This window comes from Papilio xuthus, unplaced genomic scaffold (assembly GCF_000836235.2).
Source record: "Papilio xuthus unplaced genomic scaffold, Pxut_1.1 DF827777.1, whole genome shotgun sequence".
Classification (NCBI taxonomy): domain Eukaryota; kingdom Metazoa; phylum Arthropoda; class Insecta; order Lepidoptera; family Papilionidae; genus Papilio; species Papilio xuthus.
Genome location: NW_013530872.1, coordinates 6,113,377 through 6,139,022, shown reverse-complemented (window position 1 = coordinate 6,139,022; position 25,646 = coordinate 6,113,377). Strand labels below are relative to the sequence as shown.

General features: G+C 31.5%; 1 protein-coding gene across 2 annotated transcripts in view; it reads left to right on the top strand.

Moving 5' to 3' along the window:
- The window catches only part of mol (dual oxidase maturation factor 1 mol), a 37,258-nt gene extending 11,701 nt beyond the window's left edge, over positions 1 to 25,557 (top strand). The window contains exons 1-10 of one of the 2 annotated variants that reach the window (XM_013309483.1): positions 7,581 to 7,922; positions 21,093 to 21,269; positions 22,040 to 22,097; positions 22,293 to 22,430; positions 22,509 to 22,734; positions 22,815 to 23,026; positions 23,452 to 23,632; positions 23,844 to 24,011; positions 24,226 to 24,339; positions 24,755 to 25,557. In XM_013309483.1, the coding sequence (XP_013164937.1) occupies positions 21,105 to 21,269; positions 22,040 to 22,097; positions 22,293 to 22,430; positions 22,509 to 22,734; positions 22,815 to 23,026; positions 23,452 to 23,632; positions 23,844 to 24,011; positions 24,226 to 24,339; positions 24,755 to 24,803 (1,311 nt within the window). In that variant the 5' untranslated portion in view covers positions 7,581 to 7,922; positions 21,093 to 21,104 and the 3' untranslated portion in view covers positions 24,804 to 25,557. Of the gene's footprint in view, positions 1 to 7,580; positions 7,923 to 21,092; positions 21,270 to 22,039; positions 22,098 to 22,292; positions 22,431 to 22,508; positions 22,735 to 22,814; positions 23,027 to 23,451; positions 23,633 to 23,843; positions 24,012 to 24,225; positions 24,340 to 24,754 lie in introns of those variants that run through there. The other variant, XM_013309484.1, reaches the window with a different exon arrangement.
- Positions 25,558 to 25,646: the final 89 nt, after the last annotated feature.

Below are 25,646 nucleotides of genomic sequence, written 5' to 3'. Positions count from 1 at the left end.
ATTCATTACATATATGTACTAAAGGGAAATGATTGCCATTAGACATTCCAAAGTACTCGTACCTACAGTCGTCGACCATGGTCCCTTTAAGATAATAAAAACTTGACATGTTTACAAGTAAATTATTTTATACACATAAAGTTTTTTATTTCTTTGTTTTATTTAATTCACTCCCTCATAAGCACCAAAAACATACAAACCTAAAAGCGTAAATAATATGACTAAAATAACCCTGTATAATTTGAACCCATGATTGCTAGTACGTACATTAGAATTGTGTGTGTGTGTGGCTTCAATTGTATAAGACAACGATTAATGCTTACAATCTCACTAATTCTTATTATTATTATAAATGCAAATGTTTGGATGGATGGATGTTTGTTAGAAGATATAACTAGAACAGCTTTATGAACCTCGCTGAGTTTTGACATAGATGTTGATGTGTTCAGGTGGCCACTCGCTCGTTTGCCACCTTATGATATAAAAAAAAGATGTAGAACATAGTGTGGAGGAACACATACTACTAGTGAAGATTTTTTTTAATTCCGTGCTGACGGAGTCGCAGGCGACAACTAAATTATAATACAGTAAACACATTCTGCAGTAGATACTCGTTATAAATATATCGCAGTATTTTACAAAGGTGTAATCGAGTCATGTGACATTGTAATGGAAAGTAACTTTTTTACATATAAAAGTAATTAATATGATTGTAATAAAATCGGGTCAAGTTCCAGTTGTTTTCGACTTCAAGCCGGCGTGAAAACAACAACTGGTTATTTAAATTCTGATATGTTTCATGATACAAAAAGGATTGTATGATAACCTTGAATAGTCTCTTCTTTGATATTTATTTTTGTTTTGTCTTTTTTTTTTAAATATATTATTTCTAAAAATCTTTACCTTTTAGGTATATAACGCACACTATTCTTATCTTACTACAACTTCAATGTAAGTTTACATTCATTGTCTTCAAAAATATTCTTGTTTTACAATAAATGCTGTCGAGTTCTATTGTTAATTTGGGAATCTACAATATAAAAAATATTATACAATACACACCGCTATACCGTAAGCAGGCAATAAATATTGAGTGACAAGAAAAAATATATTTTCTACTTAATAATTTAAAAATTATTCCCGTGAAATTCGAAGTTAAATTCCACGGGTATAATTTTTCGTTTAAATATAACATTTTTTTAAATCATTAAATGAACTATTATATAAATTATTTTACAAAATAAATCAATGAATTTTAATTACAATAAATTTTCTAAAATAAAAATTTTATTTGTATAAATAATTTAATTTAAATGTAATTATATTTTTAACGCAAAATTCCTGTTCCTTCATGACATCATTAGAACGTAACAGCCTTCGAGCTGCCCTATAATTATTTAACAATTTCATAAGCATTTCATGTTATAAAGGTAATATAAACTTTAATTCTATCCGCAAGGTGAATTCATAAATACATATACTTGTACATAGACAGCATTACAAACGACCTTAACCACTGATGCTTTTAAATTCCATGACTGTAAAAAAGGTATAGATTTAAACCATACACCAAGATTATGACATGAATCTCTACCATAAAATTCTAGTCATTCTAAAGCTATGTTTATCCGAAGCGTTAACATTATTTTACACACAAATATTTATGTCTACAGTACACTTATTAGTAATTTTAAGAACAAAATCTGTAGATATATTTACGCTTTTTATTTGCCTTCTATTAAATAAACTCAGTTCCTTTGCTCCCTAAATATATTTATCAGAAGTGAAACCTTGAGCTTATTTATAAATCTAATTTTAATTTAAATAAAAAAACTGTTTATTAGACAGACCTTTACAAAATATTTAGAGCGTAAAAAAGTAATTAAAATGTAAAAGCTTTAAACCTGCAGCTAATCGTTTTTTACAAGTTAAAATTTTTTTAATTAAACGCACTTTACTGCTTGCCTTCACACGACATAACGTATACATAACTATACAATAATATCGTCTACATAAAAATACAACAGACATTTTGTTACTTGACTATTAAGTTCAAGTTTATGCTTTAATACAGGTTAAGTATCTAAATTATTTAGTCATCCATGCGTCTGTAAGAAGTCGTACGGGAATTGTATTAGTTAAAATGTATAAAATATTTTTTACTTTATACAAATAGGTATCCCCCAAGCCATATAGGCCGATAAGGGCTAGTAACATAAGGTAGGCACCGAGCCTGTCAGTGGGGACGCATAGTGAGCAGATGATGAAGTCTCCCCCAATGCTTAAGAGTGGACTGACAGGCTGATCTTGGTGATGACAGTACAAATAACTTTTTGTTACAAAGGCAATTGTCACGTTCCGTAAATTATGCAAGTTTTTTTTTATAAAATAGTTTGTAGCAGATCCCGAGGACACATTTTAAAGGCATAATCTGTTCAATTCTATAAATTCGTTGTGAAAAATGTTAAGACGTAACAAATACGAATATATCAATGAATTTGGGCATTTTCATTTTTGTCTGGAATTAGCTAGCGTCATCTGTAAGAATATGAGTTTTTCATGAGTAAATTTATACGCATAGTATACTTCGTTGACTACTGATTGTTGTTAATGTATTGAGAGATTTCACAATCAGCCTCGGCAGCGGTGACTCAGCGAGTAGCTAGCGATCACAATTTACCCACCGACGTCTTTAAATTGACACTTCATTTAAATGTAATCATGAACAAGCACGTAGTAGATTAAAAGGTAACAATATTATTTTCTTTACCACTATATTAAATTAATTTCAATGAAGCAATTATTTGAAGCATAATTTAAAACATTTATCATGTCATCTATGGGTATAAGAAAAAAGTTTATAATGCTGAATTTTAATTTGTAAAGCTTAAGAAAGATTTAAATTGTTTCCTAAGATGATTTTTTATTGTATAAGAATATAAAAGAAGAAATGCATAGTTCACGTACCCTCAGGTCAATACTCGTTTTTAAATTTCTTCGCGTCGTACGTGTTTGTCGTATACTCATACGTAACCGTTAGTTTCCGAGATCAAAATCTCTGTATAAAACATATCGTCATCCCAGTCATTATCTTTAACAAAACAGGGATAACAATATGTTTTAAACGTAGATTTTGGTATCAGAAACTCAAGATAAATCTCTTTGAATCAACCGTGATAACAAATCAACACTTTTAAAATACAGCGTGATTTTTTAATCTTGATATTTTAGAGCTATTTCGCAGAATATTGTGACTGTAATATACTGTTACATTGATAAAAATCATGAATACAAACTTTGCTTCATATACTACTCATCACTCTCTAGTATTAAAGCTATAACATGTCTTTATCAGACCTGGATTTTCCAAATGATAAACCAGGATTTATTCAAAGTAACAACAATGAAGTATTAAATTACTCACCCGCCCTCCACATCTCCGCATCCTGTGGAAAAACCCGAAGTGAAACGCTGAATATGAACGAATGACCACAATTAATTTACAGTCCAAATACCACTTGTTTGTTGCTGTTTTCTTTTTTTAAATTACTAATTATGAAAACTATAAATGTTAACGACGTAATTAAAAAAATCTGTTACAACTGTCATATCTGACAGTTTCGTTTAAAAACAAAGATATTTAATGTAAACAGATTTGCGTTAAAACTACGAGTAGCGTGTTAAATAAAAAAAGGCATTTAAAGTTTTATAACATAGAACTTTTTTTTGTAAATTAAGTTTAAATCTACTTACTAGCTTAGCTCTTCTTCGTTATATTAAACATCTCTTGCTAATACATAATTGATATTTATGTTTTCTGTCGCAAATGATAGGTTTTTTATTAACTTTATACATATTTAAAACAAAGTTCTTGTGGTTTCCCTTTATGTTTTATCTTATTTATTATTGTTATAACATACTAGTTGTCGCTCGCGACTACGTCCGCGGGAAATATAACTTAATTAATTGCTTATGAGTTTTTTTAGACTATTTCGAATTTAATGACATCGATTGAACCATTCTGGAGGCATCTTCCTTCTAACATCATCCATCCATACACTCATTTATCTATACTTTTTCATTTATATTATTAATAAGATAAATAATACTAACGTTTACTTATTAACTGTCAAGATTTAAAACATTTCAATCTATAATAAAAAACATGTAAGTTAAAGTAACATTTACTGCTTCTGTGTGTTTAAGGTCATGGCTTTAAGTTTGTTTGAGTTCATTTAAACCTCTTAATGTACGGAATGACCTTTAGTCGGTTTTTATTACACGCATGTAATAGTTAAGTTTATAATGATGTTACTTATTTTCAAAGCAATGTTGCCTGTCGTAGTTTATCTTTTTATCACTTTAAACTTTTAAGTATTACGCAGAGGTTTAACGTTTTTAGATGTTTGGAATTCTTGTTAAATTGCTTATAAATATTAATCTCATCGTAAACTGAACCAATTTTCAACAATTTTACGACATAATTAAGCTTTTTAGATTAAATGTAATTCTTTCAAAACTTTAGCGTTGGTGGGACGACCTATTCTAAACATTTTAAAACTTGCGTAAAACATATCACTATGTGTTTATTGTATAGTCCATTATGTAAATAAAAAATGTGTTTCGATTGACATATGTACATATTAATTGGTACATGATTTATGGCGATAAAATAAATGTCAAGTGACAATCAATATGATATCGGAGATGCGTTAAAATTTCTTTTAACCATAATGTATTCTTTTACGTTATTGATGGACGTTTAATCCCAACCTCTACACTCGAGACGTCATGTTTAATGTAGGTTAGGATATTGCTTCCTTATTAAATGTTTATAATACACAATATACTCATGCTATTATTTACGATTTTTTACGTATTTCTATTTACGATTCAAGAGAGAATGAAAGTATTTGTTATAACATGCTATTACAACATAATTATCAGATCGCAACTAAACGATAGAAATTTAATAGTATTCGAAAGTTTTATTAGTAACAATTTTCGTGACACCAACTAATAGTTTGTCATACTAAAATTATTCTAAAGTTAGTAAATGAATATGTACTAATTACGTACATAGATTTATTTTCCTTCTACCAAAAGAGACATTACTCATTCATTCGTTAAATGTCAATACTTAATCATTTCCCAGCATTAACTCTATTTCGTAAAGATGTAGAAGCAGAAAGCAAAAATAACTGCGACTTTATCTGCGTGAGAGATGACTTTAAAGAAATTACTTAACACTCTGTATTTATACTATTCTATCTGAGATCGTCTTTTATTTTTTTGGCATCCATATCGATACCATTAGTCATTTCAGTCGTCTTCCTTCTTAAACAAGCCACATTTCACACGATTTATCCATCTTCTCCTCAATAAATATTGCATTAGTATTATACTAAAACCGCAACATTAAGAAGTAAAAATTATATTAAGGTCGTCTTTGACCCACATTTGTCAGGGGATTGCGGGAAAAAACCAGTGGAAAAAAGGAAGTGCAAAATGGACCTGGCACATTCATGTACTTATAGTTTGTATACTACAGTATATTTTTTCAATCTCAATATTCACCTACTTTTAAACAATACATGCAGTGACACGGCTGTTTTAACTGATCACTATCAGACGATTGTCAGTGAACATGTATCTTAACAATTGCGTCAGCAATGTGTTGCGATTAAATGAATATTTCCTGACCGATTTTTGTTTTATTTGGTATGAGTTAAGATATTCGATTATTTGATATTTTAATCCGGAAACATTAATTACATATATCCTAAATGGCTTGTACAACTGACAGAATAAATATAATATCTTATCACTAGAATGATTATTTATTCTCTTATTTTTATTAAATGAACTGAATACAGCTTGTATTTATTTATCACATTTACCGGAAAATATCACACTTGATATTAATTATTTGTATTTCAAGTTTTTGTAACTGCACAAATATATTTTTTTTTAAATTCGGTTCAATTTTTTTCAAACAGTTCTTCATCGCTAGCATTAAAATCCAAAATAATGTTAAAAAAATTGTTGCGCCTTGAATAATATTCCAATCGACATATCAAATCGTGTGCTAAAATTACACGATCCACGACCGCTCAATTAGTTGAAAATCTCACGACGACCTTCTGATTAAAGGAAGTGACTATAGATTAATATTTTACACTCGGCATAGTCTGAACGCAGTAACATTAAATAGAAAGGTCATCGAGATAATATGTTATGTGTGTGGCGGAACTTCCGACATATACAATACTTTATTAACATACACTTAAGTAGTTTTTATATATTTTTTAACTTAAAAACACATATAAACAAGTATAAGTGTTAAACGTAGAAATCGTAGAACATAACTTACGAGTATATATATGTTTTACTAGCCGCCGCCCGTGACTCGGTTCGCGCGGGTAAAAAAAATATGAGTAGTAGTAGCCTACGTGTTCTTTCGGACTATGATCTACAACTATGCCAAATTTCAGCGAGGTTTATTTAGTCTATCTGGAAATACTTTCGAAAAAACATCCATCCATCCATCTAAACTTTCGCATTTATAGTATTAGTAAGAAGTAAGATTATTAATTACAGAATTATACCTGAACCATATTATGTAAATTATTTCAAAGAAAACCCAATACTTGCACATAAGCTGTCGAGGAAAACCTGCAGCTATGTGACAACCTTATATATTATACATACAAAGTTATCATCATTTTGCTTTTTGCTTACAACCTTTAGATCCGGCTACGTTTTTTACTCCGTGCACGTCAAATCGTGATGATTGGTGTTACTTTAATTAATTTTACTTTTTTGTAACCATTTAACATATTAGGACATAATTTTAATTCCCATTTAATCTTAGGATCTTAAGAGCAAAAGAGATCTACTATTTAGTTTTTTGAGGATTATCTATCTTATAATTTCAAGTGTTTAAAAGTTCTGTATCCTTAGTATAATATTTTAAAATAGAAGAAAATATGCGGATATAATTTCACAGAACACAAACTTCATGTTGTTCATCATGTTCTCTAAAACGATTTAAAATTTCATCACGACAAAATGTTGTGCGCATGCGCTCGCATGTAGTCCTGGTACGTGCAGTACCCCACGCGGACCTCACGCGGCTTACATTATGAATTCTTAGACATGGCCTCAAACATGAAATTGGCTTTCGTTTGTTTTTCCATTAGTCATCATAAATTTTTCTTACACTATTTATTTCACTGATCACTTACATATTATACATACTTACAACCTCTAAAAAATAGCAGAAGCATTACCGCCCTAACTTGTAGCTATAATCACGTAAGCGATCCGGAACCGAGGCGAAATAAAACGCTCGAGACATAAAAAAAAGTGGAACGCCGAGTTTGCTAGATATATCAGATTCGATTATAACATAGAGTTTACCTGCTCAATGATACGCTGAAAAAATATTTTGATTTCGCGAATTTTCTTTTCGGACGACTCTCGTTTTATAAGGATACCATTTCGATACTCTTGGTAATATCAATGTTTTATCAGAATCAATTAAAATAAGTTTATATTTGTGTACCTGAGACGAGGCAAACGAGTGTTGCCAGTGAGCGACAAAGGCAACGCCAGATAAGCCGCGCTACGTGAGTCGCGGCCGCAGGAACCTTGAGCGTGCATAAACCGAGAATCGACAACCGAGCTCCTTCCCGCCATATAATAATAAAGCGCTCAGTCCGCCCCAAGCCTTTGCCGAAACAACACGCTTGTTACAATCCTTGATCCTAAATCGACAAACGAACAATGAATCCCGAACGATCACTTGATTAAATCATAGTGTCCGATATTGAAGTGAAAAAAACGTATAGAATAGTGTTTGTGATGTATTGTGCTAACAACAGTGCCATATTAGGAGTTAATTGAATCAAATTTAAAAGGTAGGTAGCATTATAAACATTCTATGCTAATCTTAACAGTAGTACATTTTGTCATTGCTATAAAACCTGATTTTTAATATAAGTGCAAGATTATATTATTGGTTCAAGGTAGGCAAAGAATTGTGTTAATTACAACAAAAAAGAGCTTAATCGCATGTACAAAACAAAGTAATAAAACTCATTTTACAATAATTTTAGTCACGATGCCTGACTGAGTGGAGACATATATATTTTTTAATCCGAATTAAATAGGAAAATACGCAATTAACTTTTAAGACATATACATCTAAAACTGCCTATATAAAGTTTAATGTTCTCATAAGAAAAAATATTAAAAAAATAGAGGGTAAGCGATAATAAGTTCTACACAACTCCGTATATTATTTGGAGAAACCTTCAAAAAGTATAACTAATTGAGAAAACCAATGAATAGTTGTTTTGGAAAACTAGGTTACAAACAAAAGCAGTATTTAACACACTTATTTTACGATCTATTTAAATATTGACCTTTATTTGCAAAACACTTTACAATATAAAAACAGATATTTCCTTCTTATATGTTAAAGACAATATTTCTGTGTGCCGCGTGATTCATCCCCCTAGTTTTCAATCTTCTGATTATTGTTTTAGGCATCACGTCATGTCACCGCATTACCTTTCGGATCCTTTGAACTATATCGCTTTATGGTGTCTTTTTTATTCGCACGATTATTTTTCAAGTATCATAACTTAATTAATAAGCATGAGAATAATCTATTAAAGCGCTTATAACCTGAAATAAAATCTTATTTTTAAGTTTAAGTTATCAAATAACTCGCTATTATATTTTTAGATTAAAATTTGCTTACATTAATTAAAAAGAAATACTCAAATCTTACTTCTTACTTATAAATTCGTAAGTTTGGATGGATGGATGTTTGTTAGAAGTTATGTCCAGAAAAGCGAAATGGAATACACGGAAATTTGGCAGAGATGTAGATCTTAGTCTGGAAAAACACTAATTACGTTTTTTTTTTTAAATTCTGCGCGGTAGGAGTCGAGGGCGACAACTAGTCATTATATAAATGAGATAGTATCCAAAAGAAATTGGAAGTAGGAGCAAGGAATAACATAACAAGTGCTAAAGTCTGTTAACAGTGTTGCTATATTTATTGACACGCTATTTCCTCACAGTGCAAAAACATTGTGTAACTGCCGGGTACGTCGGACGACGCCGGAAATCAAACATTTTCAATGCCAATCGTTTTATATGGTATTGAACCTTCGATTTGAGTAAACGAATTCGATGATTTATTTCATACAATTTCAAAAACCTGATATTTTATACTATTTTAAATGTGTCTTTATATAATATTTACATTATCGACTTATATTTGTAACTGTAATAAAGTGAACAACTGTGAAATAATGATTATAATTTACTTATGTTATCTACAAAACTCAATTTGTAAGTTACGAATAGTTAAATTTTTGATTTTTCAGTTAACCCTTAATTCGACGAAATTTTTTGTACCAAAAAAACCCTTTTTTTTAGTAAAGTCATACGTAGTTTTCTCTAATCTAGTTCAGTAAATTTTTTTTTAATTACTTGTTCGTCACACTGGACACCATCGAAATAAGGGTTAAAACTGAATATGTATATCAGGCTTAAGTAATACCTTAGTTTACCGACCAAATAAATGTAATTTCCTAATGTTTTTACAGACATACAAACGTGTTGTTTTAATATTATTTATTGGTATTATAAAATGTATTTCAAATTAATTGCCTCACCGATTAAATCTGTACATGACTATTACTATAAATTGTTATATTATAAGTTAATTTTATCATAGAAATTCACTGCGTTGCAGTTTCCGTTTTGAAAAGGAAAACAAAAGGGAAGATAAAAATGCCGTATTACAGTGAATTTTTTTGGTTACTGTACTATAAAATTAAAAACATTGTTAAATTTCATTTAAAAATAATCATAGCAAGAAGCTTAAATACAACAAAACGAAATTTTGAAGTGCGAGATATTATTATAAATAAGGCTACCGGTTAGAAAGTATTTGTAACATCAACAGTTGGCTCAACAGATCTGCAAGGAATACAATCAATCTTCTTTAGTCACACCTTATCGCAATACTGTTCTTTGAAGCGCACACAATAACTACATCTTGCCAACACTTATAATCTTTGTCAATTCATAATGATTAATTAAATTGATCTTATATTAAACACATGAATATAATTACAAAAAAAAAAGTTATGAGAGTTCATTAAAGGTTGTGCCTTTATTGTTGAACACTGTCCATAAATATCACCATACGCTTACATTCTTTTGTAATTAGTCGCTAAATGCACCATGGTTCTCAGTAAACTCCCTCATTATTATCTATCAGTAGTTCACCAGGGAGGCTTCTCTTTTCTTCGTGTGTTATAATATTGACATGACAATTGCAAAACAAGACAGATGTTCCAAACAGCCAGGAATTTTACGATAAAGTTTTTCCCGCTAAGAAACCACTACCTGCTTCGGTATGTGTCCTCAATTATTTATTCACTAAAGCAAAACCGGCTATTTCTAGACGTTGAACTTTAGTTCTATTAGTTAAATATTATGTATTGATTATATATTCGACAATATATTTACATATAGTTGCAATGCAAAAACGGCGCACCCGTAACGCTAATATTAGTATTTAATTTGATAAAATAAATACAATGTTTATAAAAAATATAACTATGTTTTAAATATTTATATATTTCCGCATAGAAATAACACAATATAATGCGCGGACATCTTTGCACGTAAAAATAAATCTACATGTTTTTGTCTTCTTTACTATCCCAAACCAGTGGACCGATTTTAATGATATTTTGATATGCTGTTTATGAAATCCCGGACTCTTGCACTAAAAATGTAGAATATAAAACATTTTTTTGTTTCGTTAACACATAAAAACTTTTTACTCATTTTTTGAATTTGAATATCAGAATTTATGACTTCACGCAGGTTTATCTTGCAGCTAGTTTATTATGCCTTGATAATTTGATTTTAAAATCATATTAAAGTTAAGCAAACTTATCTTTCTACATATCAGTACAGTTAATACATATGTACAAACTAGTTATGTAATAGTGTTGATTCACAAAACACAATAACAATGTAGGAGCAATTCTAACTCATTACTTAACCTCAAGTAGATCAGAGTCAGCAATAAAAAGATGTAATTAACGTTGTAACATTGTCTTAATTTTATTTCCGACGACCGCTCAGTTGGTTTATGTACGAAAAATCTTTAGATGAAACTTTGAAACGACAACTTCTGATATTGTCAGTGTGCGCTAATGAGCAGTCGTGGTTTAGTTTTACTTATGCCCATCGGATCTGATATCCTTGTCAGTCTAATGTTTTAATCATATTCCATTTTAATTATCACTTACAATGTTTATTCTTAAAGTAAGTTGTCATAATTCCATGATTATTATTCGTTTAAATTTTCATGAATATTCCATTCGTTATGAAAATTTATAAAAAAAAACACAAATTGTGCAAAAGACGTAATATTATACACATAAAAAGTTATTGTATAAAGTGTAATAAAATAGAAATAATAACACGTACATACATTTACCTAGATATAAACGAATTAGAAATTATTAACGTTCAACTAATTTAAACGTGAGATAGAGTCAAAATGGTGCAATTCTGTGTTAACTCAATGTTGCAAAACTCGTGCTTAGTAAAGATGTAAGCAGTTAAAAAAATGTTAGAAAAATAGATTCGATAGTTATGGTATTTTAAATGATTTCTGATAAAGTCACAAAGTAGATATTTTTCTAGACGTCGTAATGTTTGTAGACATCGGGACGAGAATCTTTTTTACTTTAATACTTATACAATTTCATGACCTAAGGAAATGAAGAAATGTAAACTAAACATAACTGAAAAAAAATCCCACGATCATCTTAGGCCAGTACGATTTATATGTATAATACCCTTGTTATTTTTTGACATTAACATCACAATTCTACCATGTAACCATAATGTTAATAACCCGTATGTCATGTCTTACATACAGATAATCAATATGTCGTAACAAATCACTGAGTGGCCGATGGACATTCTAAACGTTCTTTCATCTACAATATGTGATTCCTCACCGTGACCGCCGCAAAAACATTTAGAACATATACATAAATTAAATTATTCAAACTTTCGTGAGACATTATCATAAACATATACACATAAACACTTAGGTATGTTCGTCCGGTGGCGGAACAAAGTTTCAAGCCCATCGGGGGCCCTTCATTAGGGTGAGTGGGATTGGTATTATTTCGCGAACGCGATCTGTCGCTCACTAAGTGAATATTTTAGTATTTTATATATTAGTTTGTAAAATACATAAATAAATTGTTACCTTACTGTGTTCTCAAACAAAAATGGAAGGAAAGAGAATACTTTATCGTAATAGGTGTTTCAGCATTCGGATACTCACGGTTATCGATGTAAATATTGCATAAAAAGATTTAAGATTTTTTTATTCATATAAAATCAAAACCTAAAAATTAATGTAATGTTTTTTTTTAATTTATTCGAGCTGAATGTAATAATCATAGTACATAAACTCACGTTAATTTTATGTGTGCATAATATTTCCGCGAATTTATATCGAAGCTTAAGACAAATATTTGTTATCATTAATATTAATTGGATTTCGTAGAAAAGAATGATTTTAACGCCTTAGAAGCTACAATAAACAGTTTATCCAAAACCTACAAAAATTTACTTAAACTTAACGTGACGTAAAATGTATGGAGGAGTAGTACATACTGTGCCGACCCTCCGTAGGGATAAGGGCAGGTTGATGATGATAACATAATATAAAATATGTAATAAATTATTAATATTGAACAGAAGAATAAACACAAAACAAGGAGAAATGTTGTTGCTTCATCTTTAACAACATTATTAATCTCTTAAATGTGCAACAATATTATGTATTTCTCGACCCCGATCGCACATTTCAGGAAATATTTCACAACTAACCTAAACCTGCTTTCTAAATTTAGCTAGTAGTGTTATACAAGAAAATATTACTAGCTATGGGAAATAACTATTTATTAAAGTAAGAAATGCTAATAAAAGAAAAAATACACTAAAACGTGCAAATTTGCAGCACACTCTTTAGAACAACCATTAATCAAGACAAAAAAAATGTAAACATTTAAAGATGAGTGCCTAATTAATTTTAAATTCAAATATCTTTAACTTATATCTTCCTTTACCTGTAAAAGATTAAATTTTGATATAGTTAGAAAGTTATGCAAATTTTTTGCTGTCGTCTTTTTTATGCGAAATCTTATTAGGTCAGTAATCTGAACACGGGCGGCTCGTTTTTATTTACTTATATAGCTCTTAATCGCAAATCATATCAAAGCATTTTCTATCATTATGTCCATAATTGTAACCTACGGGTCTATTATAAAGGTCATTAACCTCTTCGTTTCGTACTTGATATCATCCCACTACGACTACAAGATAAACTTAATTTTTTTTTCATTTCAAGTTTTTTTTTTCATTTATAATATTAATAAGATTAGGTAAGTAAAACATTTATTTTAACAACGTATACAATTGATAAAGCAATTTTAACTTAAACCATGTTTACTTCCACAATTATTAATCTCTTTTAGCGTTAGAAGAAAGAGTTATAAACAGTCATAAAAGAAAACAAAGTAGACAAATACCTTTGCGAACACGTCTTCTCTAAGACCTTTCAAACCGTGAACTTTTAAATGCGGGTCTTTTCTATATTATTATCAGATTCAAAGTATGTCATCGTGTTACTCCATAACCACGTTGTGTTGTACTATCGTATTTTCACATCGATAAACATTGCCGTTTCTCACGACGATTTGACATCTCTTTAGACGAACTCTCACTATTACTTATGCTTGTTAATGTTATTTCACAGATTGAAGAATTCTGTATAAATACTTCTTTGTAAATCCATCTTTTTTCAACAACTAACAATGTGTTGAATGGATTAGGGAACATAGTTTATTGTATTATTAAATATTGAACTTTAAAGCAAAGAAAACTCAAGAAATTTTTAAAGACAGATATTTTTAGGACAATAACAAAACTGTAACTCTTTTTAACCTCTTACTACATTTTATGTAAAAAAAATTACAAAATGTAACATTTCCACTTTTACGAGACAAGATATGTATTATCAAGACAAAATGGCAACGCAATATAAAACAAAATGAAATATTTAAATAAAGGCGAGAGATTTTAAATTTACACAAACTTTTACAGCTGTCTTAGATAATAAAACCAAATTATATAGAGTTTATTACCTTCTTCACATTAAAAGCCATTTAAATACTGTGGTAATAAAGCTATTTACGACTGTTAACGAAAGACATCCACTTCCCACGTTAGGCGCAACGAAGCACAGAAAATAAGTAACTAAGCAAGTGAGACCGGAATATTAATTACAAGTTAGGACGTTATCTGTTCGCGCGGGGCACAATTCACTTGGTTCTCAATGCACCTATCTAATCCGAATATCTCATTACTGGGCCTTGGCTCGAATGGCTGAACGACTGTGTGGCTGTGCGTTGTTTTTATGCCGGCCTGTCATCCGAGAAGGTTGCGACGGACGAAGCACGTTCAATGCAAACTAGTTACGACGTTAAGAGCTAATGACACTGCCTTAGTACACACGGTTAACGACGCTTCATTACTTCTATGTATTTCCAGGTGCCATTGTGCTTTGTTTGAATCATTAGGTAATGCGTTTTGAATAAGAAAAATATATAAATGCGTATTTTAAAGCATAGATATCTAATAAAACAAATATCTGCCACAGTGTATAAAATTTCTCAAGTAGCCTAAATATATTTGTAGAATTGAACCTTGTTCATTTAATGTTCGAAGAAGAACAAATGAAAAACAATTACTAACCTCAGTTTTATTTCGTCATTAGTTTCACTGATCACAAAAACAAAATGGGTCCGCGAAATAAAAGGTCATTGGTTTGAAACCACCACTATACTATTGTCGCAAACCATCCAATACTTTCAGCGTGAAATAGCCTATTTTAGAAAGTTTTGTTAAACATCGCAATAGCATTAAAATTAATACATTGAACTTTCTAACGATAATCTCCATACACGATGCTATTTTGTCAAACATATGTCAGGGTGACGATGTGTTTTATACAGATACTTTGGTCTCAGAAACCAACGGTCAGAAATGTAGTTATGCAAACCAGAGATAAATGTCCCAATCGTTTTTTTTATTTCATTTAATCTAAGAACGCATTAAGGGCTTTTTATAAATTTACATTAATTAAATAGTAATTTATATACAGAACTTTTACACAATTCATGCTCTATACATCATTAACAAATTACAATTTGCTTACAACAATTTATCTAGTTGTAATAATTACTACATCTTACTAATATTATAAATGCAAATGTTTGGATGGTTGGACGAATGGATATTCGTTAGAAGGTATCTCCAGAACGACTGTATGGATTTCGCTTAAATTTGGCTTATGACATCTAGTATTTCATACTGAATGTTACGTGTTTTAGTTTTACCCAAATTAAAATTATACATGACTTATCATAGATTTGAAACAAAAAACTATTAAAAAGAAAAAATAATGTATAAGAAATTTAATAAAAACTGCATTGAAACTTGTATCACGTATTGTGATTCAATGGTGTTGAACTATTAACAAGGTCAAGTTCCGAGTCGATCGGAACTTACGTAAGAGCCGACCCACATCAAGTATGCCGCTTAAATAACTCCCTTCATAATAAATAACTTTATATCACTAATCCAGCAAGTTTCCTTATAAATATCGTAATCAATAGCTGTTGAATGTATTACAAACTAGTTTTGATATCTTGTATTAATCGTTATTTTATGTACTGGTTAAAACGTTGGTCTTTCCATTTAGCTGTCATGGTGGCTATTTCACTGTTTTATCTAAATTTTAACATTCAAATTAACTATTACTAAACTTGTATTTAACATAACGATTTCAGTTTTAAACAAAGATACTCTGAGTGCAATTATTCGATTTTATTTCATACACTAGAGAACGCCCACGACTTTGTCCGCGCGGAATTTAAAAAAAAACATTAGTAGCCTATTTGTTCTTCCAGACCATGCTCTATATGTATGCCAAATCACATCAAGATCAGTCGTTCTGGAGATATCTTCCAACAAAGATTCATCCATCCATCCATCCATTAAAACATCTTTCATCACATTTATAATATTAGTAAGAAGTAAAATATCACTTTAAAATTAAATTAATGTATCTTCGGTTCCTCTGGTATTGCTGATGTCCATTGGCCTCGTTGAACATGAACATGAACTTCTGTTATAAAAAAATGTCTACTATGACATTCAAAACTGAATTTAACAAATAACAATTTAGCAAGATATATTGTCTCTTACCATTAATCAATAACTAGGAGCATAATGACACTTGCCCTCAAGACGACCGAAAGGTCAGCGGTAGTTAAGTTAAATAAATTCTGTTAGGAAACAAACAAGGACAAACTACTAATTGTAAACAGTATGACTAGACAATATAATTTGCCCTTTAACATATCTTAAATTTATTAAGTAAATAATTAGCGACTAATCATTGTTTTCTGACACCAACGTTAAATAGTATTACAAATAATATGTATGAAACTTTAGCCAAAAAGTAAGATGTAGTTATATATAAACTCGTTACTGTAATTTGGTTCCATCTTTTATTGTATTATAAAGTCACAAGATTTTATCAATCTAATCAAATACGAAAGAATTTACTTCATAGATTGTATTTAAAAATTTACGTTAAAATGTACTTTACAACAATTATTTAAATGACTTCTCTCTAATATAAGCGTAGCTTCTGTCAGCCACAAGGCCACAGTATTGAGGATGTTCTGGTCTCTAGACCGGAGGTGAGTGACATCACCTTGTCAATTGACGTTAACAATTCTCATCACGTACTTGATATATCATATTTTATTTACGTACATCCTCACTTACTTTATACACTATAAGTGTGAGGGATCTTGCCAATAAAACTATTATTTCTCACAGTCCAGGTTCTTTATTGCAGACACACGTTATTACTTTTTTCTTAAACTGTAGGTCACTTCTTTTTGACATATTATATATATATATATTCGTACAATCTTTCGTTACGGCCAGTGTTCTAAATAGGTTTTAATTTAACAACAACAAGCATAAAAATTGTACTAATTGTATCTCTAATCTTACAACTTACAGCTTACTTTATTGTAATTAAGCATCGTTAAAAATAACTTCGGAAATAATTTATAAATACATATAAATATATCTTTACTATTCCTTGCTGTATACTTATAACATACGTATTGTAGCAAAGGTTTTAACATATGTATAAAAAAAACTATTTAACTTTATGTTTACTTTTAAACTGCAAAGATTTGCATATTGACTGTTGCATATGTTAGGGAATTATGACAGACCTTAAACAAATATTAACTCATCGTAGCGCCACAAACAGTATTAAATCTTTATTTAATAATAATACCTGGTCAACGAAACATAGATAAAAAATATTAATATTGTATTATACGATAACTTAGCCTTCACACAACCTGTTGGCCTGGTAACCTTAATATGAACCGACAAATAACAAATAAAATATATATTGAGTTATAAAAAGTATGACTCGAGCACATGACCTGCAACAATATATTTTGAATTTGACACTTTGACCTTCAATATTTTGGAATTATAATTATTTTTCATTATATTTGACGTCCATGATTTGTGTGTGTGTGTGTATGTGTTTTTTAAATATTAGCAGATTTTTTTTTAATTTACTAATATTTCTTTTACCATTCTAACTAAGCTCTAGGCTTGTGCTAGGATATGGTTTGCGACAATAGTCGAATGGCAGGATTCGAACCCCCGACCGTGCGATCGGAAATCCGTACCCTTAACCATTAGGCTATTGACGCTTGATCTATGATATCATTAAAATAATACAAGAAAATCAGAACATAATCGACATATTCAAATTGTTAAAGTTCACCACTTCACTATTACTAACCTTTTCGTACTTGTTTATTGGGATACTTTACTAAGACTATACAGTTAATTGTGTAGTTTAATATTGCAAGTATATATAGAACTATTAGATACTATATTACATTAAAAATAATAGTCAAAGTATTCATGAAAATCTGAACCACAGTATGCTCTAAGCATAGTTTTAAATAGCAACACATTAACTACGAAATGACGAAACAGAATTTTAAAATTTTTAACGAGGTACGACATTTGTTTAGTTATGGTTCCTAGGCATAGTTGTTACGAAGTTTATGGCTTTGTTCTAAAAACGCAAAATATTTTACTATTATACTTAAAATGACCTATAGCTTATTATAATGTTACCCGGGATTTTCAATTGCACTTATTATTGAACACAGGCCATCTACTTCGTCCGCACGGAATTAAAAATAAATCAATAGACTTATAAATATATTAAAACATATTCTATTGTTTTATTTTTCTATAATTTCTATGAATTGTATTCATTACAAAATGAATATAGCCGATATTATAGTCAATGTCACCCGGGGATAGAGTAGTTTCCCAACAGTTAATTATTTTTTCAAATCATTCAATTTTTTTTAGGAAATTTTCTTAGGATCGTGTTCATTGTAAACAATCAAATCTTTCCTTTTAATATTAGTATAACTAAACGATTAAACTAGATAATAACATATTGACTAGATAAAACTACACAGATATAGAGATTTTATTATCTTTAAATTATGCTTAAAGAATGTGATAATTTATCTGAAATAAATTGTATTAACCATAAACAATTCAATAGCCATTAACCATGACATTACAACATTCTAAATAGGTACGTATTAAAAGCAAATATTAAACATACAAGGTAACAGTAGATGTTGCAATACTACCAATAATGAAAGTCATGCAGCATAAATAATATTTAGAAGTATTTACAATTTAAATATCATTTAATATTGAATAGGAAACTCGTTGTTATTCTGTACAGTGTCTAGTAATTAAGATGTCTGTGTGTGTTTTAAAAATGATACTCTTTATCCTGTTTATGATCCATAACGGCCATGGCATATACCGCCCTTGCTATCCACCGATGACAGTCCAAGGCCTTCGAGCCTCGCCTCACAAATGTTGTTCCTTCACCAACTCCCGACCTTTGCCGCCAACGAACTGTTTCCGGATAAAGTTATTCTAAATAAAATAACATTCGACTATTTTAAACAATGCTCGATCTGATATATTATATGTTTACATATTACGCTTGAAAAAGTGCTGATTTACAAAAAAAAATGTATTTTATAACGTGATGTTGTTATATACTAGTTGTCGCCCACGATTTCGTCGGCGCGGGATTAAAATAGTAACCCATTCTCAGCCCTACTGAATAGGCATATAGAATTTCATAAAAATCGATCAAGTCGTTTCGGAGCAGTATGGTAACTAACATTGTGACACGAGCAATTTATACATAAGGTATATGTTTTGAAACTACTTACACATATGTATAGTTTTATATATAACATCTATCCCTTTGTTTCTATACATTTGTTAGTATCGAAGTAACAAAAACATTTTGAAAACCAATCATATATTTACATAATTAAGAAATATTATTCTTCATTGTCAAACATCTTGAAATTCAATCCACGTTAAAGGTCGTCAGTTTTTCCTCGAATCAATTATATTTCAATGAACGATCGAATTTCCGTATTAGTACAATGCCCTATAATTTATTTTCCTTCAATCGAAGCAAATTGAACAAACATTTAAATTCAGCTTGAAAAAAAAAACAATTCCGATCACAAAAGTTTCAACCTTCGCTAGCAATTATCTTACCACTGTTACTTTAATTTTAAATAAACTATGTTTTATATATGTTCAGTTATATTATTATACGGAACACAAACAAACCTGCACATATATATTGTTTAAGTTAATTTCTTCTTCCGGTACTCGATATAAAATCGAGCACAGAATATGGATACGGAGTTCCGAGTTCCGTTCGAATATATATCTATGTCAAGATCTTATAACCATGAACGTAAAGGCCAACAGTATTTTTTGCTTACTCGAACTTCAATCGAAGCAAGTTTATTTTTAAATAGTTGTATAATAGTGTTGCTATTTTAATGTCAACTATGTCTATTTCGCTCAGGTATGCTTAATGCATTATTTTAATAATTATTCTTAATCTATAACGCGGAGTGATATCATAAGTGCAAATTAATTAAATGGTACTAAATACTTTAACACATTCTTTTGTTTTAATCCAAATTAATTCATGTCATGATCTTAACTAGGGACTGAATTTAATCGATATTTTTCCTTGTATCGTCCTCTTTCTTAAAATATTAAAACGATTTTTTACGATTACGAGTTTTAACGATTAACGTTAAAGCACAAATGTATACATAGATATCTTTATTCACCTTTCGACTTGAAATGATCTGAAGTCAACCGAAACCCACTGAGTAATAATAGTATAGTAATTCTATTCCCATAATCAAAAATAGTCTGTTTTTCTTCATCTAGTCTAATGTTGTTATTCACCATATCGACTTCCTTGGTGGTATTCCTAACGATTTAGGTTAACATAATGTGATAATTGCCTATCATAAATAACATAGTTCCTTTCACAAAACAAACAAATTGCACATCCCACAAAATCTGCCACCGGTTGCGTTATATTCGAATTGCGTTCACAATCTCTGCATCGAGAACGCATTTTGTTATGATTTAATTATCTGTTGGTTGGAGCCATAGAGCGGCAAAATACTGCATCCGTTTCCCGAAGGCGAATGCAACTGGGCCATTTCGTAAGCGAGACATTCCGCCGCGTCGCGCTCCTCTCAACCAGTTACTTTAAACGTACGCATTCAAGGCATTATTTCTTTGTTTAAAATGAGAAACTAGGTAACATTCAATTAAGAGTACGATCGTTAACTTAGGGTATAAATTAATTATTTTAATTGAAGTCTATTTTTCATTATTTATTTTTCTAATATCTGCAATTTGAATGGTAATAATTGAAAACTACTTATTTATTAAATATTTGTATGTTGCAGGCTGGGCGAGAGATGAAGGGGTGGTTCGATGCTTTCCGCGAGGAAGGCGGACCGACCCTGTACGCGTACCACAACCGCACGGCGGTAGCAGCTGATGTGCCCGCGCTGGCTCTCCTCATCGCCGCGCTCACGCTCTACCTCGCCTTCCTCGCTGTCTTCCCCGGCATCAGAAAAGAGGTAAGGAACCAATTTCACATGTTCATTGCCACCGACTCATCTGGCAAGTTCACTATAAAATGTAGTAGTGGCATGAAATGTGTTGAAACACATTGCAGCTGATTTAAACTAATATAATAAGGAACCGATATTATGATCGTCTCATAATTTTACAACATAGTTTAAGATATAAAATGAATAGTAAGAAAATTGTGTAACAAAATTTAATTTTTCGTTTAGAGCCGACGAGGCGGCTGGCAGTCTGTGAGTAAATATATTTTTAAATGATTTTAATGTCTTATATGTTTAAAAAAGGATATTTATAAAATCAATCCATTTTATGTACTGGTAGCAACTTTATATTAGTAGGATTAAAAAGATAGAGTAATAGACTATGGTACTCATTTTATAGGTCACGTATCAGTTAACCTCCGACTTTATTTCATGGTGCAAAAGGTAACATTCTTGATAAATGACGAAGCAATCGTAGTAAATATTTTTGTCAGTCATGTGTGACTCAAGCGCCATGTGAGTCATTCATTCATGTCCTGGCGGTAAAGGTCAAGAAATGTGTGAAATATCTTGCACTTTATAGAAACACCTGTAAACTATGTGTCAATCAGTAAACTATAACTCCCCAATTTAAGAACACGTAAAAATCCTTTGCTACGGAATTTTCACTTGTTTTAAAAACCGCAAATGCCAAATTTTCAATTTTTATTTTAATTGTTTTGAAATATAACGTATGTTTAAAATTTCTTTTACATTTCAATTGTTTTTTTTTGTTACAGAGATTTTCCACATTCACGATAGTCACGCTCAGCCTATTTGTAGGCACCGTTATTCTCGGTAAGTGTTTAAATAATATTTACCTTTTTGTGATTAATTTACTGCGAATAGCAAGCGTTTTTGCTATGTTAGTATAAATAGTTATCATTAATAGTAAAATATGCTTTTTATTGAACATTCCACGTGTTGGTGATCAAATTATTATAGCATATAAACCATTTATTTGTTGTTTGATTAGGAAATTAATAATTCCAGTATGCAAGCACGGCTCGTCATGGCACGTGGCAGGAGCTCGCGTGGCTCGAGCCGCCTACCGGGCCTTCTCCGCGGAGCGTCTCGACTGCTGGCTCGCAATACACGTTGGTCTGGGACACGTTAATGTAACCCTCAATGGTAATTGCATCATTAAATATGTCGACACACTTTAATAAGTCAAACAACGAAATTAAATGACAAATAATTCGATTTCAGCGTTATCATGGGGTAACACCACAACTGGTGATCCTGGCGTGGATTACAACGAACAATTCCGGTGGGAGGAAGCTGGTGCCATTCAGGAGTGGTACCGCAAGGGGCTGGTGCGTGGTCTGCCTTACCCCCTGCTCTCAGTAGCGGAGCACTTCGCAGCAGAGCACGATGGCTTCGAGTGGGGCGCCAAGTATCGTGCCGCCGGGTACACAACATCAACCTTACTTTGGTAAGAAAGTATACCGGGTGTACTTCCATTCTTTATGAAGAACGAGATGCAATAACATAATCAGTTGATGCTCTGTTCAGGACGGCGTTAGCGCTATGGCTGCTGATGAATCTACTATTGGTAGTGGTGCCGAGGTACGGGGCGTACGCTATGACGTCAGTGGGCGTAACACTGTGCGCCGCCGCTGGAGGCTACTGGGCCTGTTTGCCACATGTTCCTCTAGTCGTTAGAATCGATGGCTCCATGCTGTTCTTCTCACTCGGATGGTGTTTCTATCTAGTACTTATTGCAGGTATGTAATATTTTATTTATAAAAACTACTATGTATGTATTAATAAATTGTATGGATAGCCTTTCCTGCCACTTAGTCCGTGCGGAATTTCTAAAATATCAGAATGAATAGTAAATTATAATGTTGTTATATGAAACTTTATTCTATATCTGCGCCAAGTTTCTATTAAATGTGCTTAACCGTTGAACGTCATAGTAGTATAGTAATTATGTAAAAACAAATGGATTCATACGTGTCGTATATATTCGTCAAGAAAATGTTTTATACATCTATATACCAAATTTCATTTGCATCCATGAAACCGTTCTGGATATACCTTGTAACAAACATCCATCCATTCATCCAAACATATGCATTTATAATATTAATAAGAAGATAGAAATAAGTAAGATGATAGTAACATAGCTTTTTTTTTGAATACACAGGCTGCTTATGTTTGGTCGTGGGTCTGGTAATAGCGACCCTCGACTTAGTGTGGCCGCACCGGTTCTCCACTGTGCTGGAGGTGGACTACGACACGCCGTACGACCGACACGTGCTCATCGTCGACAGCCGGCAGCGTGCGCGGCCGCAAGCGCAGGCCTCGCTGCCCAGTAGGATACTAAGGTAAACTTCTACGTACCACGTAACTTGTAACATAAAATTTTGACTACCATCATAACAAGGTAATCGGCCATTCAACATTAAGAATTAGTTTTCCATCGCTCTCCAACATTAAGAATTAGTTTTCCATCGCTCTCCAACATTAAGAATTAGTTTTCCATCGCTCTCTGGGTTCACTTTGATGATTATAAATATTGTAATCTAACAATTTCAGGAGGTTATCATCGAAAACTCGCGACTCTGAGCGTCAGGTATCAATGTCGATAGTAAACGAGAGCGGCGAGCGTGGACGCGGGCTGGGGCGTGATAACCCCGCTTACCAGCACGAACGCAAGCCCAACTCACCCTGGCGGTACCCACTCTTCAGGAGGCAGATTGACAGGTAATCGTGTGATAAAAATAAACCTAAACAGTAAAATATGTTCGTGAACTCCGTAAAAACTTATTGGGAACTTTGTGACGATTCTACTCGCAAAAGCACGAATCCATTGGTACCATAATTGGACTTTCAATCATGTAATAATATCATTACATAATTTTAAATTACTTTTTGCCAATATTATCGATGCAACTAACTTAAGTACCGATTTTTTCAGGGTTGATTCCGCGTCGAGTCTGGGTTCAAGTATTAACGGTAATAGTTCTGGTATCAAGATGTCACCACTGCCGGGCAGCCCGCCTACTCCTTCCCTTCCAATATCTCCTCACAGGTATAGTAGCTTTGCTATTGAATAATTCTAGAAATTAACAATGGTGGAACCCGGTTTAACATCTTCACATGAATTGGCCAGTCCGTCCCCAATACCATAGAAAACAGGCGTCAAGTGGAAGAGATTCTGCGTTTCCTCTGACGAGTGTATTTACTAATAATTAAAATCCCCTTTCCCTTCTTATAATTTATCGATGGGAAGTGGGAGTGGATTTTCCAGATGCATGGGAAGGGAAAATATTATCTTCCTGTGCATCTCCTCCGTCGATTAAAGGTAGAAAACGCATCTGCAATTGCGGATGTCTATAGGCTACGGTTGTTTCGCTATTTCAGCGATTTCAGGTGGCCTCTCGCTCATTTGTCCGTTAATATAAAAAATGTTTCGATTCGAATTTAATTTCTTCATTATCTTCCAGGTATCGACCGCAACTGCCGGCTGCCGAAAGGGTCAAAGACATGTGGTGATAAACAATGAAAAATTTAGTATTAAATTGACGTTGAAACAAGTTTTCCTGATCGACCTCGTGATTATATTAAGTATTGTAAATATGTAAATTATTAGTTGATATTTTAAATTATAATTCGCGTATCCAGTGTCATAAGCGACGGTGATTGTTTAAACTAGCTACTTTTATGTAAATTTTATAAATAAATAGTGAATTTATTATAGACATCGACAAAGACAGTGAATGCTTTGTGCCATGCATTATACAGAATAATATTGAATTGCGTCATCGCAAAATGACACATTCTGTACTTATAGTTCTTCTATTTACTTATCTGTAATCGACTTTATTGACCGTCTCCAACTAGGAGGAAAATAATCATACTTTACACATTCATATTTAGACTTAAGGACATTATGCCTAAATCAATACAATAGTTGTTTGCATTTAGAGCAGTTTTTTATGAAAGATGGAATAAATTTTATGATCAATAACGCAATCAAGCTGCTCATATAGAATTTTTGGCGTATACTATTTTAAACATATTATTTTACTAAAAAACATTTTTCCAATACCTATACAGTAAGATAGTGCTCAATGATAATTTTAAAAACAAAAAATAAGACAATACACTATCTGAGAAATTTTAGGTGAATTTAAACTGAAGTCAAATAGGATACTAATTAGATAAGTTATTTATTATTTTGACACAAACGTATGTACAATTACACAAATCCTAATTAGGAATAACTAATAAAATTATTTTGGTAAAACAATAGACAAATATATATTAAGGAAAAGCAATCGTTGTTACGCTTTCATTAAATTACTAACCAATATTATTGATTGGTGTATTCAATGT